Raw genomic sequence first — 16045 nt, forward strand, 5'->3', positions numbered from 1 at the left:
AAGTGGCATTTAGCTACCTGGCCAACTGGGACAGTACTCCAATGAAAGGCTGCTCTAAATGCCAACAGTGCAAAGGGGCTTGGGATCTCTGAGGTGCAGGAAGCCCACAGGTACTAACCCTATCCTCCAGCCACAAGAGTTCTTATACTATCTCTGCGTCCCTAGAGGATTCCATCTATACTGGTGAGACCCTCCCATCACTGGCTACAGTGCCAGAACACAGCTGAAAGTCAGGGCCATGATTTTAAATCAGATAGTGTTCCTTTAACTATGGACATGCTGGGGTTATGTAGAAAGCCAACCTCAGATTCTGCTGATGAGTAATCAGCACATTTTCAGACTCAGCTGGTTGATACCAAAGCAAGTACACAATTAAATCAGATATAATCCAATTAGTCATTTGAATAAAAGGGAATTTTATGGTAATTGCATCATCCATTTATGTATTCTTCTCAAGATATACAAAATACAGTTCTTATTTTAATAGCATAGAATAGTTTTTCAACTTTTGGGTAGATCTTCTACATCCCAGTTGTCAATTTGACACACACTTATTAACAACTGAAAGTTATTCCAATCCTGGGAAGTTCAGTGTTTACGCTAACCTTTAGACTGACAGTCCAGATTAGTCAACTTCTGGGTTTCAAATAGAGCTATAGGAAATACCAGTTATTTCTCCCAACAACCAAATCAGATGGTAACAACTCATTCACTACCAGCCAGGGATGAATTTTTACAAGGCACCCAAGGCTAAAAGGTTTGATAGGCCTTGTATAGGGTACTTAAGTTAAAGGGACAGTTGAGTGCAGCACAGAACTCTCAGACCAGGAGAGGTGGGAAGGGGTCACTATCTAAGTTATGGCAGCTATGCTACCAAGAACTCCCATAATGCTATGGACTGAGCTGGCCTAGTGTCTGCACTGGGAGAATTGTAGCAAAGTATTTCAAGGGAATGTGTCAATTTTGCTAAATTTTCTATGGAAAGTTTCAAAATAGAGTATTTAATTTCAGCTCCAGTTTTTACTAATATATAATTTTATAATGCTTCAATGTGGAAGCATTCCAATACAGTAGTTGCAATGTTTCCAAATTGAAGTTTTTCAGACTTTCTGTACCATGAAAATGTTCATCTTTTTGTGCTCTTTGGGGATGAACAGTCTCCTGGGGTTGGAATTTACATCCTGGGGGAGATAAAGTTAATTATCCATCCAGCTCTGCTTAGCACTTCTAGTGTAGTAATGAAGCAGGTTCATTATGTAGGTTATAGGCTGGAGCTGCTCCACCTGAGAGGGACTTGCCAGGCTTGTTCTCCAGCTGCCTGGCACCTCTGGAAAAAGCTGTTTTCTGATCATGCATCAGTAGGGAGATTCACTTAATTTATGCAAGTTTGTGCCAAGATAGAAACATCAACTGAGAAAGCAATTTGTTGCTCACACCACACATTAGGTCATGTACAAAGTCAGATTGGTCTTCAATTTGGATCAGATTCACTGGCTATCCAATAATCAAAGCCAAAAGCCACCCCTTGCTGAAACAAATACAGTGCTTGAACCCAAAATACCAAAATCAATATTGAATCACCTATGTTGTTTAATCAATTTCAAAGACACCCTATGATTACATTAGTGTATAGAGGCTAGATCCTCAACTAGAGCAAAGTGGGGTAGCATCAATGGTGCTACACTGATTTGAATGCTGAATTCTAGGACCTTTTGTAATCAGATGCACCAAGTACTGCATGAATTTGCATTGTTTCTGAGTCTGCCACCACTGGAATAAAAATGTGAATAAGAATCTGAGTGACACCTAGCATATGACTAGTGAAGTCACTGTCAAGAAGCATTGCACCTCTCCAGAGTACTATGTACTGGCAATTGGACATTTTTATTACACCTTTCTGCTTACAGTCTATGTTTCAGAAAGGAAAATGCCTTTGGGAATTAGAATCCATTCAGTTATCATATTAAAATATGGTGTTTCCATGCTCAGAGTGTTAAGTATATATACACTGTCCTTGTACTGTATCCACACAAATGTTGACTACTCACAGTCAGCAATACATTAATCAAGGTCACTATTACTTGGTAATTAGCTATGATGTAAATTGTACCAAGCTGATTCCTTTTCAGAGGGAAGGCAGGAAACAGGGTGGGGGGAGTAAGATCCATTGTTTGGATTTGCATTGAGCACAAAGCTATTCAATGCATATCACTTCTCACAGGATTTACCACCCCTTTTTATGACACCATTTAATATTTTCCCTATTTAAATGAAAAACATTTAAATGACTTAGGGCTAAAAGGCCCCAATACAATCATCTAGTCTGGCCTCCTGTGTAACATAGGCCACAGAATTTCACTCAGTGATTCCTGCATGTAGCTCAGATGCAAGATCAAATTTCAAAATACTAAGAAAGGACTGGGTTCTGCAACACGATGCCCAGCTGAAATCTCTGCTCTAGTGCTGGCTCCAGGTAGCCAAGAGAAAGATTAATACAACTGTACAAAAAAAAAAAAAGCCAGAAATACAGGAGAGGACTACAGTGCCCAGGAATGGAAATGGCTGTTTGCCAGATGTCAAGAAACAAGACCAATCCACCAATTTTGGTGGCATAATTTCATCTAAGACTGTACTTAGAGTGCTGTATTTTTAATCAAGACCCTTGTGACGTCAGAAGACACATGAAATTAAGTGAACTGGGTAGAAAAAAAATTGATTACAATGAAAGTTCAGCATCTCCAGGTTTCTTGTCACTAAGATTATTCTAATATAATGGCTCACTTAAATAATTTGAGCCAATCAGCCTTCTATGCCCAACTATCACTGGATTGCTGGAGTAACTCTGTCTTCAGTGGAGTTCCCTCAGTATAAGTGAGAACAGAATTTAGCCCCTTATCCATATTTTGTCCTCAAACAGTGCCTTCACCCTCCCCCCCACTACTAGATAACTTGCAGCAATAGAAGCCCCTTGGAGTGGGTAGGCTGCCTCTGCTGTTTGGAGACAGTGTCTCCTATTGTAGATTGACTATAAACCAACCTTTAGAAGAGTCAGTTTTGCCTGCCCTTTTAGGTGTCACCGGCCTTCACTGCTTCTCAGGACAAGGAAGCTCATTTTGCCCATACCGTTCCTTATAGCTCACAAGCCTAAGAGCTCTCCTCTCCTCTCCATTATACCACAGTTCAGTTTGTAATAGCATCTTTCATATGCACTGTATCCCAAACAACTAATAGCCAAAAGAAAGACATTTAGAACTTCTTCCTTGCCTATACAGTGGCTATGTTTTCAGGTGACATTTGCCATCAAGCAGAGAATCTTTGTAGTGTAGGGGCAAGATTGCAGTTCCTGACAGTGGAACAGCTGAGGCCAATGCATCAACAGCTGTAAAACTATTGGAGTTATAGAAAGGAACTTAGTGTTGGACAATTGGAAGTGGAGCAGTGAAGGACAGTGGAACCTGTTGGGCTGGAACAAGGTCAGAATGTTTAAAAAAAATAATAGGACATCTTAAAACTAGATCTTGAAATAAATGGGGAGCCTGTGGAATAATGCTGTGGGAGTGTGTGTGCATGTACACACCTTTAATATTTAAGAGTAATTTTGTTAGCATTTTCCCTGACCTGCTCAGAACGTCTGCATGCAAGTTTTTCTGAGCTTAGACCTGTATGAAGTCAATGGATCTGATCTCTTCCACCAAGGGTGGAATGGATCCTGTAAGTTCCATTAGCCTGCCTTCACTTTTAAAGTATTTTAGGTCCTTCAGGAAAAAAAAAAATCTTTAAAAAGCCTTTAGATTGCAGTGAATTCTCTATTTGGGAAATGCCCAGGTTCCCAAAGTTCATGTTTCGAGTACCTGCCACAAGTACTGTAGCTGTTCAGAAAACATTATCCAAGATGTGCTAGAATTGCAAAACAAAGTTCGATTACTACCCTGTAGATGGAAGCACTGCCAGGTTACAAGTGTATGGTCTAATACATATAGTAAAAGTGTGCTTTCAATGCTGGTGCTATTTATAAATGCATTTGTGGGTTCTGACATTTTCCACTGGAGCAGCTGTGTGGAGAATTGGAAATCATGAACAATTACTCTTAACTGCAGGGTTTTCCGGCTATGAAAGCTGACACAAAGGCTCTGAATTAAGAATATTGGAGAACAAACAAAAGTCTTTAGTCAGAATGACTTTGTTTGGCTGGATGCCAGTCTGCACCCTGTTTTTTCTGTTCCTTTGCTTCTAGGATCTGGTATTATCTGACTTATTTGGTGTGTTGTTAAAGCTGGTGTTATACAAGTGACTTGAATTCAGTTTTAGGGTATAGGATAGGCACCAAAAGTGTAGAAGTAAACTATTGGTTTTCTATTCCTAGTGCTCTTCATTACTAAACATCAGAATCCTACTATTTAATTCAGTTAGCAGTAGAGCTATAATGGACACCAGTTAAGTGGTAAATAAGGTGCCTCTTCTCCAGTTGTTAAAACTTTTGCCAAAGCATGTACATTACTTACACCTTTCAGAAATTCTCCTCTCATCTTCAATGAAAACAACATGACCAGCTGTACTACTGAAGCTGGATTTATTTTTTGCACAAGTTCTGAATTGTATGCACATTCATCTTGATTTCTGTGAATCTATTTGTGCTCCACAAATATTGAATGAACAGTCTGGACAGATTATAAACTCAAACCATTCTCTTCAGCACCATTTGCAGGGTGTGCCTGGTAATCTACATGACAGTGTTGTTTCTCTTTCCCAATTGGAAGAGTAACATTTCAAAAACAGGAGAATAAGTAAGGATGAATAGTAAATATTTTCCCCTGCACATGGGTACAAACATTAATTTTGCACACAAACACGGATATGAAGAGCACCTGCTCCCCAGACAGTGGTGTGAGCAAGTGTCTAATTCAAGTGCTAGTTTAGGAGTATCCATAAAAACGGTCACATTGAAGAGATAAACATGTATTTGTATTCACTGCTTCTGCAATAGCCACTCCGCTCTAGTTACACAACTCAGAACATTCAGACTTGGGATGCATGACTCTGTTCAGCGACAATAAATGCTGACCCAAACTTTTACTCATTTCTTCACCTGAACGCCACATGACTAATTTCTTATCATTCAGAATTGTTGGGGTCCTATTAGCCAAATTTCTGCTTCTTCATAGTGATTGGAAACAAAGGCTTTGTCTGCACCTAAAACTAAAGGTCAACCTAGCTTCACACAGGACTGTGAAAAGTGTCTTGCACTGCGGAACAGATAGGTCGACCTAACTCCCACTGTAGATGCAGCTAGGTCAACAGAAGACTTCTTCCCTTAACCTACCTACCACCTCTCAAGGGGTGGATTAACTACAACCAAAAAACCCTTCCATTGCTGTAGCAAGAGTCTACACTATAGCAGCAGAGCTGCTGTGCCCCAACTGTGCTGCTGGGGCATTTGTAGGGTAGACATGCCCGGAGTTATTCTCGCCCCCTCACATCGAGATGATCGGGTGAGGAACTTAACAGGACCATCAGTTGTGTCATTGGGAAACAAAGTTAACCTTTCCCCTACATATGCAGATGTGGGGTGGTTAGCTATTAAACACCTCCTCTAGGATCAGAGATGGTCTTGAGGAGTGAGTGGATTCTTCTTCATTCTTCCCCACTACACATATGGTAGGAGAAAAAGATCTCAGCATGCTCAAATGTAAGGGCAAGTCAGACCCTGCTCTGTCCTAACAACCTCCAAACCCAAACGTGAATTATGCTCTAATATTTGTCCAAATGCACATTTTTCTGATGTTTACGGTGTTCAGCCCACACACTAGGAGATTCAGTTCCCATCCTTACTTTTCAAACTAGAAAGGGGTTTGAGATGTTCCCATCCATGGCTACCTCAGTCCAGCCCTTCATGATCCTGGAAGTTAAAATAGCTCTAAGTTGATCCTCTTTTCTGTCATCCCTTTTGCATACAGACTAGGACAAACTGCAGGTAAGTTTTCAAAAACACTCATGTCCCATTTTCAGACTTGACTTAACCTAAGTACCTACACTTTTGAAAATTTTACCTTCTGTGATTTGTTGGGCACATTTTCCCGGTGTGCAATGCTTCATAGGTCTACAGCACTGTATAAATGATTAACGATATACCAAGCTTTTGTCAGAGTCGGAGGGCCCCCCCTTTTGCTATCTGACAAACAGACAAATCTGTTTTCACTCTCACCAGGCTTTTAGGGCTGGTCCACACTAACCCACCAGTTCGAACTAAGATACGCAACTTCAGCTACGTGAATAACATAGCTGAAGTCGAAGTACCTTAGTTCGAACTACAAAGCACTTACCGCGGGTCCACACGTGGCAGGCAGGCTCCCCCGTCGACTCCGCGTACTCCTCTAGCGGAGCAGGAGTACTGGTGTCGACGGCGAGCACTTCCGGGATCGATTTATCGCGTCTAGACAAGACGCGATAAAACGATCCCAGAAGATCGATTGCTTACCGCCGAACCCGGAGGTAAGTATAGACGTACCCTAAGAGACAGCAAAGAGGACGGACTTTCAGAAGAGCTGTGGCATTGTGCAGCAGTCATTTCCTACTTCAGTAACAGTCATCCATTGTTTCTCTTCCTTTCAGATGAAGACAGCATTCTGCCCTGTAAAAAAGAAGAACTACAGTGTGGCAACGGACTCTGCCTCCTGAACTGGCTGCGCTGTCACTACAAGAAGGACTGTGGCAGAGACTATATGTCCATCAAACTAACATGCTCAAGTGAGTTACCCTTCAATTTCCTCCATGGGACTGTCAATACACCTTCCTGTTGAACCACAGACTGCACTTCGCATTAGATTTGTTCCACGTTTGATGCTGCATTAATATGGGTGCTTGGTGGGCTTATTTATGTTTAAGTCCCTTGTTTATATTGCATGTGGATTTCAAGCAGAATACTAGCAAAAGGTAGTGTGAAGGGATGATTTAGCTCTGCTCAATGTATTTAGCTAATGTATCATGAAAGGTGCTGCAACCAAATGCCAGTTTTAAAAAGGGAGTATAATCCAAAAGCTGAGAATATAGCCAGTCATCAGTGCTGGAACCTATTAAACATTGGCAGCTATGGAGAAAAAAAATCAATATCAAGGAGCAACTGCAGGCTAGATTCTCTGCATTTGGAATTGTTAATGCAAAGTAACAATCCAACTGTCAGCAGGTTAAAACAATGTTGGAAGGAACAGAAAGAATTACTGTAAAAGCAAAGACGTCAAATGTATTCAAAGGATTGATTTCTGCAGCCAGTGTATGTAGGGGAAAGTGTTGTTCTGGCAGTGACTAAGCAATGCCTCGAGTACTTTTTATGAATTGATAATGCAAGTTTTATGAAAAGTAGTATGTTGCAATTTTGGTGATACCTATTTACTAGTATATGGGTGATAGGCTAGGCTGAAGCTGTTAGTTCCCTTGATTTTTGTTCTCGCCTTGCTAAACTGCTAATTTCAAACTATAGGAATTTGAACTTCAGTTTAATATTTATATCCTGTTGCCATAAAAACTTGCCAGAAGGAAAGTTGTCAGAACCCTATTCCACAAAGTGTAAATGGAACTGAGGGTGCACTATTGTCCTTAATTACTAGCTAGAAATGTCTATTGACCTCATTTTCTCAGTTAACACAACCTCATGCACACAAGCATATAGCTTCAAGTTTGAGGAACGACAAGGAGCCAGAGTTATACGAGGGACAAAAAACCTACAGCCAGCAGCAATGCACGTAAAGTGGAGTTGAAAGCATTCATACAACACAAGTACTGTAGTAATATAGTCCCTAATCCAAAGGCAATTAGACTCTGTGAGCTTTAGGTCAAGCCCATGGAACACAGGAAGTGTGTGTTTATAATTAAGCATTTCATAATGGCCAGAACTACTGTGTTGTTTAGAAGGATGCAAGAGATCTGGGCTTGCTGGGACCTCGGTTTCTCACCTGTCAACTTAGTGGATCTAAGGAGCTATAGTAAAATGATGCACAAATGTTCAAGGGTAATTATGAGAGCCACTCACTGCCCAAATATCCCTGCCATCTGTGCCACAAATTCTGGAGGAGACTGCTTGCCAGACCTTGTACCTGTAAGAAAAGCCCCACAAAACATCTAAAGGAGTGGGGGAGGGAGGGAGGAAGATCTATATAATATTCACATCTTGGAGCTAAAGGTTTGACCTGGCTTTTTGGGTTTTAATAAAAAACCCTTTATCTTCAGATAGCCATGGCAATTAAAAAAAAAAAAAATAATCTTAGATGCTTGACAAGGGGGAACTAGCCAGTCCGTTTCTGCAAGCCAAATCTGAATATGCATTATAGTGCCTTCAGAACCTTTTAAAGCTTTTCTGCAAAATGAAGTATTTCAGCAATTGCATGTTATTTCAAGGTGTACTTAATAAAAAGCAGAATTAAAGCAACTGACTACTTGAGTCTCAAGTATCGAATAAATACCAAGCAACATGGGGTACTTCTCCAATATATAGGATTTTCCAAATTTGTTTGCAAAGCTATCAATTCAATACTAAAGTACAGCCTAGAAAACATGCTGATCAACAAAACAGTTAATCAGAGTCACATTTTAGCATTTCTTCTGTAACAAGCTCAGAGGAACAAATGCCCCATAAAACAGATCATGTATAAATAAATAGTCACAGAAGTGTGTGGTAGAGGCCTATACAAATTAAAACTTGTGACAAGAAGTATTCACTATATTTCCATGGAAAGACTGATTTTCTGTTTGCAGCTAGACTTGAGTGCAGGGTGTCACAGTAAGGGAGGGGTGTCCAACCTACAGGCCCATGGGCCTTACACAGCCCACTTCATAAGGCCCAGAGCCTGCTTCAAACACAATATACCAAATGGCAGATTTGTTAGCATTGTGTTCTCCTTACGTGCCCCCCCATTTTCTATAATTCTGATACACATTTTATGCACTGGTTTCTTTATTTGTTTTTAAAAAACAATACTATATATAGCAACAGCCTATCTAAATACATATGAAACAAGCTGAACTTCAAATATAAATCGATACAGAGGACTCTAAATCTTATTACAATCAGTAAAAGCACAAGGTTGGGCTTAGTACACAGGAGGACCACAAACCTAAGGTTGAGCACCACTGCAGTAAGGAACTAGTATCTGTTATTTCCCAATAGTCTCAAAACAAAAGCAAAGAACAGTTTTATATAAGGGAGTTGCCATATCAGGCATCTCTGCCAGTTTAAGAAGGTGTTGTAATACCAAGGACTGTTAAAATACCAGCACTACAGCGAGATAGGAAGCCTGTATGAACTTGAACTAGCATGCTACTTATGCCCACCTAACACCACCCCAAACAGTATTGCCACAAAAATCTCAGTGACTTAGGAAGGGGGAAGATGGAAAGCAATGACTATTGTTCAAGCGCTGACAGATTTTCAGATATGGGCACCACCTATAGCAGGGACCCATATCTGAAAATTTAACCAGGTGTGCAACACAAACAACCATACACACACCACGCAATTGGACAGAATAAAAAAAATTTCCCTGAAGGTCTTCCAGCTGGTTAGCCTTTCGATTTAATACTATATAACTGCATTCTGTGTACACTTTATTGCTATAACGTGCAAGAGCGGATCTATTTGCATCATATGGAATGTGTTACCTATGGGTTCTTCTCCCAACAGATCTTAAGTCCTATGTCTACATGGTTATCTGGGTTTTTACATGGCGCTCATCACCTTTGCATCTGATCATACAGTACAATCAGTAATAACTGTCAGACAATGATTTTACCTTAGCACAAGGGCACTTAAAATAAAAACCTCCCTTATTGAGCTGGGCAACCCATTACTTCCAACACTATACCTGAGGAGGCAGCAAAGTTGCACCCGATATAGAAATTGCTCAAAGGAAGGATGTTCTCTCAAATAAAAAAGGCGCTGCTCATGTCAGCTTCCTTTTCCAGCTCATTTACAACGTTTTCTCCTCACAGCTCTGCTTTTCAACACCTTTTTCCTCAGGTTTCTGTGGGGTATTTTAGACAGTTGTGCTAAAAATTGGCATCATGGGGTCCTGGTTCAGCCTAGGTCTCACGTTAGGAAGTCTTTTGGGGGTAAACTAGGTGAATACTCAGCCCAGACTTCTTTGCATAACCTAATTCCACATGCACACCCTTTCTATACACAGTGGTGCCTGGTTACATTAGCTGTTTCATCCCTTCCCACGTAGTGTGTATTTGTGGTGCATCTGCTCACATTCTGTACAAACCCTTATTTATTTCAGTGGTATTTTAGACAGTTATTTACAGAGGACTCCAGTTCTCTAATCTATAATTCAACACATCTCAAATACCATGCACAGCTTGAGGCTGCATCAGATATGCTGGGTTGCCCCAAAATCAAATGCAATTATAAATTGCTCTGAGGCAGCAAATTGTCTTATTTTTGTCCCCACTTTTAGTATTTGGGGACTAAAGTCATTTCAAGTGTGAGACACATACTTTCTGCAACAAAGAAGAATCCAGTGTTTTCTGTCTCCTGGTTTAACAACAACAACAGGGTTTTAATTCAGAGAGTCACAAATTAAATCATTCATATGAATGATTTAATTTGTGACTTATTTATATATATATATAAAATCACTCAAAAAACCTAATAAGCACCAAAAGTAGTGACAATACCATCAACAACTGGAGAAAGCAACACCATGCACATTACCATGTTCTAAACAGGATGAGAAAATTGGATTGTGTGCTTAAGGGCACTTGAGTTGGCACTGCCTTGAGTGTTCCCTTCCTCATTTTACTAAGAGACACATTCAGTCACAGCCTCAGTGGAAAAAATCCACATTCACAGGTACATAGGCAAATTGGTCATGAAGTACAAACCTGATTTACACAGGCATATCTAGAATTTGTGTGTGCAACGTTACAGGCCAGTTGAAAATTTGTCCCATAGGGTGGAAAGGACCTTTGCTGTGTTTCAACTAGTAAAATGCTTAAATTATTACTTCCTTTCAGCTAGTGTCTGAACTTGGAAGATATTGAGCAAAGCAACTCCCACTGAAGTCAATGAACACTTCAAGCACTCAGACCTTGAAATCAGATCTAAAGGTTCCAGGAATCAGGCATTTAGACAAATTACCAATGCTCTTTATTAAAGCTCAGAATTAGTGTGGCTTTTAGCCTAGAACAGGGTCGGCAACGTTCGGCACGCGGCTGGCCAGGGTAAGCACCCTAGCGGGCCGGGCCACTTTATTTACCTGCTGACATGGCAGGTTTGGCCGATCGCGGCCCCCACTGGCCGCGGTTCACCGTCCGGGCCAATGGGGGCGGCGGGAAGCCGCGGCCAGCACATCCCTCGCCCGCGCCGCTTCCTGCTGCCCCCATTGGCCCAGGACAGCAAACCGCGGCTAGTGGGGGCCACGATCGGCTGAACCTGCCGCATCAGCAGGTAAATAAACTGGCCCGGCCCGCTAGGGTGCTTACCCTGGCGAGCCACGTGCCAAACGTTGCCGACCCCTGTCCTAGAATATATACACAGCTTCTCATTAAGGATGGTGTGGTACAACCACAAATGTAAATCTGTTAGGGAGAAAAAATGTCAACCCTTGCAAAAGCCTCACATCATTGATAAAGAGACAATAGGAAAAGTGCAGTTCCCTCAATTTACTATTTAAAACAGCTGTTATGAGTTTAAGTTAGCATTAAAATAGTTGAATGCATGCCTCACTTACTTTGCAAGTCCCTGGACTAGGAATTTATCATGCTTTTTAAAGATGTAGAGTAAAAATGCAATTAAATCGGTCACACGAGACCTTTACTGGGTGTGCTGGCATTTTAGAAGACTATAAATATCAACATTTCTAATTGAGATAAAAAAACTGGACTGTCTGTCCTTTTTAAAGTGCTGGGTTAATAGAAATTTCTTTTTATACAAAATGATTGCAACAGCCTTTAAACAAAACTGATTTCATCTACATTTCAAACAGATCAAATAAGCATCAGCACTATTTCCATTGAAGTCCATTATTAATGAAAGTTTTTGCAGAAGTTAGAGAACTAGAGACAGATTCAGTTACAATGATGAAGATCTGGAGCAGAGGTCAGCAACGTTTGGCACGCGGCTGGTCAGGGTAAGCACCCTAGTGGGCCGGGTCAGTTTATTTACCTGCTGATGTGGCAGGTTCAGCCGATCGCGGCCCCCACTGGCCGCGGTTCGCCGTCCCAGGCCAATAGGGGCGGCAGGAAGCCGCGGCCAGCACATCCCTCGCCCGCGCCGCTTCCCGCCGCCCCCATTGGCCCGGGATGGCGAACTGCGACGAGTGGGGGCCACGATCGGCCGACCCTGCCGCATCAGCAGGTAAATAAACTGGCCCGGCCTGCCAGGGTGCTTACCCTGGCGAGCTACGTGCCAAACGTTGCCGACCCCTGATCTGGAGTAATGTTGAGGTCAATTAAGTTACTTTGAATTTAAACTGTTATAACATTATGACAGGTTGGACCCCTTGGGAAGCCACCTGATGTGCTGAGATACCACTGAGTCTACCTGTTCTGCCAGCCTGGGCCCCCTTTAACCTGTCTTGCTGAGCCAGGCTCTTAAAACCTCCAACACCACACACAGGCAGGGCCACACCCAGCTGCAGATCAGCTCTGGGAAGACTCTGCATAAGGGACTTGCTCCAACACTCAGATGTCCACCTCCCTTGGAGTGCAGACCCAAAGATACATTATGAAATTTGCCTCCTTCCTCAGTTTGGAGAGAGGTGTGCACACTTCTCCCTGCTCCCCCATTAGAAGTTACAGAAACTGGGTTTAATAATAAACAAAACAAATTTTATTAACTATAAAAGGCAGATTTTAAGTGGTAAAAGGGGTAACAAACAGAACAAAGCAGATTACTAAGCAAATGAAATCAAACATGCAAACTAAGCTGGTTTCACTAAAGAAATTGGTTACAAATAGTATTTCTCACCCTAGATATTGTTGCAGGCAGTTTGCAAAGCTTCTGTGGTTCAGAGTTCCAGTTATATTCTTTTTCAGATTAGACGTGTCTCAGTCTGGACTCCCCCCTTGCCTTCAGCTTTTCTTCTTGGGCAGACAGGCCATGGAGAGGAGTCTTCCCGTTTGCCTTCCTCCCCACCCTTAAATAGGATTTAGACAAGGTGGGAATCCTTTGTTTCCCAAACTTGACCCTCCCCTCTTCCCTCACAATGGAAAGTTCTAAGACGTCCCAGGTAATGTTTTGTATCAGGTGACAAGACCACCTGACTCTGTAGGATCAGTGTCCATGAGTCAGTGGCAGTATGGAGTGTCCACAGGAAGCCTTTTGGCTCTGTAATATGCAAAACGCTAGATGAAGCAAGAACTAGCACTAGAAAAGTCTTATTGACATTCTCTCTGGGGTGGGGAGAGCAGATCCACGGCTACATGCTAGACAAATAAGGAGAGATTTCGTAGTGAGCGTTTTGACCTTCTTCTAGGTTCCTTTTCCTGAAAGGACAAAGACTGCCTTAATATCTTCCCTTCTGAGCCAGAGTTGCTCTGCAAGGGGTCCTCAGAGACGGTATAATTGAAAGGGGGGTGGGGAGGGGAAGAGAGACTATTAAAAGTTTGATTGATTGTTACACCAAGAGAGTGCTGGGTTCAAATCTAGATAAATCAGAAGTCCATAGAGAATAGGTCTCCGCCTTGATCTATCCTTTCAGACCATTGGTCAGCAATTCCATCACAAGTCTGTGCATTTAAGAACACACATTATTGATCTTCAGTGGATCCTATTGATTACTTGTTCTGTAGTTTTGATGAGCTGACTGGATAGAAAGAACAGCTGTCCTTTTCTGCTCCCCACACAAAAGGTGGCTGTGGTCCAAGTTTTTGCCATGCAATATGGCGTTCCTTAAGAGAAAAATCTAAGCCAATAGTTTTGAAAGTGAACTTCCTTTGTGATATAATTTTCAATCATAAACCATGATGGCAGTGTGATAGGAATGTAAATCTATTTCCATCTTTGCTTAAAATAATTCCTGTGTGATTTAGTTTTTATCATTGCTTTTGTGCTTCTAGGGTGAAATTCTCCCCTCTGCAGAGGGCCTGCAAAAGGTTGGCAGAGCACTTAACCCCTAATGGGACTTATTTTAGTGGGACTTCAGTGTACACAGCTCTGGTGTTAGCTCTCTGCACAAAGGCAAATATCACCTCATTTCAGAAGCCTAAATACTCAAAACCAAATTCTGCTCTAGTGACTCCTTTGGGTACAGCAGGTCCAAACATTACACTGTGGGGAGGTGTGCAGGTTAAGAACATCTCAAGGGGTTTCCTGCACCTCTGGGTCTCAGAGATTATGTTCAGTCTACTATAGCACAGATGGGAGAGAGGAAGGTGGAAGAGAGGAACCTCTCTTGAGAGCTGTGGGAGAAAAGTTGGTCCAGAGGTTTGAGCATTGGTCTAGGACTTATCAGATCTGGATTCAAGTCCCTGCTCTTGAACAGACTTCCTATTTGACCTTGGTCAAGTCATTTAGCCTCTGAGCCTCATTATCCCCATTTTACAAATGGGAGACTAGCACTTCCCTACCTCACAGGGGTGGTGTGAGGCTCTCAGGTGCTGTGTTAGAGGTGGGCACACAAGAACCTTAGTTGGAAGGCTTTGTTGGCCTCCTTTCATTTTCGAGAGATGGTGGGAATTGCAGCCTATGAGGTAGATGGTTTGCAATGTCTCATGTGACCGAATAGGCTAATCTGAGATTTGCATGTTCTTTGGCAGTTATTGCAAAATGTATGCATCTTGGTTGGGAGCTGCTCGCTTCCTACAGGCTCTTTTCTTTTCAAGCTGTAGGAGCCAGCTCCTGTCATAGACTTTGATACTCTTATGGAGACAATGGCATCACCTGTTACGATCACTTGCCAAGATTTCCCATTGGTCAGAATCAATTCCAAATTCCTTCGTATCTTGCTTGCATGTGTCTTTATAGCAAAGCTTGGGATGTCTTGTTGTTCCTGTTCCCTCCAATAGCTCCCTTTATAGCATGTCCTTGGGTATGAATCTGTCTTCCAAGCTACTCAAATGGCCCAGACAGCACAGTTATCTTTGCTTGAGCAGGAATATCAGTTGGAGGGGAGGGATAGCTCAGTGGTTTGAGCATTGGCCTGCTAAACCCAGGGTTGTGAGTTCAATCCTTGAGGGGGCCACTTAGGGATCTGGGGCAAAATCAGTACTTGGTTCTGCTAGTGAAGGCAGGGGGCTTCCAGTTCTTATATATATGGAGATATACCTATATTTTGGTAAATTTGTCCTTTGAAGAACCTCTGCATTGGTGACTTTATCCTGCCATTTGGTGTTGAGTATGCAGCATAAACAACATAGGTGGAAACTGTTCAACCTGATCTCCTGATGAGCATAAGTTGTCCATGTTTCCCCACCATACATGAGAGTGCTGAGGACACAAGCTTGGTACACTAGCATTTTGATCTTTATGGTCAGCTTTGAGTTGTTCCATGCTCTTTTAGTTAGTCTGCTAAAGGTGGTGGCAGCCTTTCCAATGCAAACATTTCCGTCTTCATCAAGTGAGAGGTTGGTGGTCACTGTAGAACCTAATAGCTGAACTACTTCTAGCTGGTTTGCATTTAAGGATCTTGTGGAACCCCCTGTCCTAATACAACTGTTAGTTGGTAGGTCAAAACCATTAGGTCATGTTAGAATTGAAAACCTGCTACCATTATGACCATAAGTGGTACAACCTGTACTGGTCAATGCCGAGTGCTGGGTGGTGGTTAATTAACCCAGAAACCTCAGGAAGCACCAATGGCTTTGGGCTGATGAGCACCTGATGAGGCTAGTGGAATCCTTGATGGAGGAAATGTGATCAGAAGGCAGATGAGCAAATTCACTCAGTTTTTGCCAACTACATCCACACAGGACAGATTGAGTCCTTCAGCTGTGACTGATAACCAATCTAGAAGTGGAGCCCTGAAAGGCAGGCAGATGGAAGATCACCACTACTCTAGCAACTCCTGCAGCGTAGCCGGTTCCAAATGTATCAAGGCCTGTCCTTCCTTTGGTC

At 42.1% G+C, this 16045-nt stretch overlaps 1 protein-coding gene across 1 annotated transcript in view; it reads left to right on the forward strand.

Moving 5' to 3' along the window:
- Positions 1 to 16045, forward strand: part of BEAN1 (brain expressed associated with NEDD4 1) — a 112625-nt gene that overhangs the window by 11357 nt on the left and 85223 nt on the right. The window contains exon 3 of the mRNA XM_054049151.1: positions 6610 to 6744. Coding sequence (XP_053905126.1) covers positions 6610 to 6744 — 135 coding nt within the window. The remainder of the gene's footprint in view (positions 1 to 6609; positions 6745 to 16045) is intronic.

This window comes from Malaclemys terrapin, chromosome 14, assembly GCF_027887155.1.
Source record: "Malaclemys terrapin pileata isolate rMalTer1 chromosome 14, rMalTer1.hap1, whole genome shotgun sequence".
Lineage (NCBI taxonomy): Eukaryota > Metazoa > Chordata > Testudines > Emydidae > Malaclemys > Malaclemys terrapin.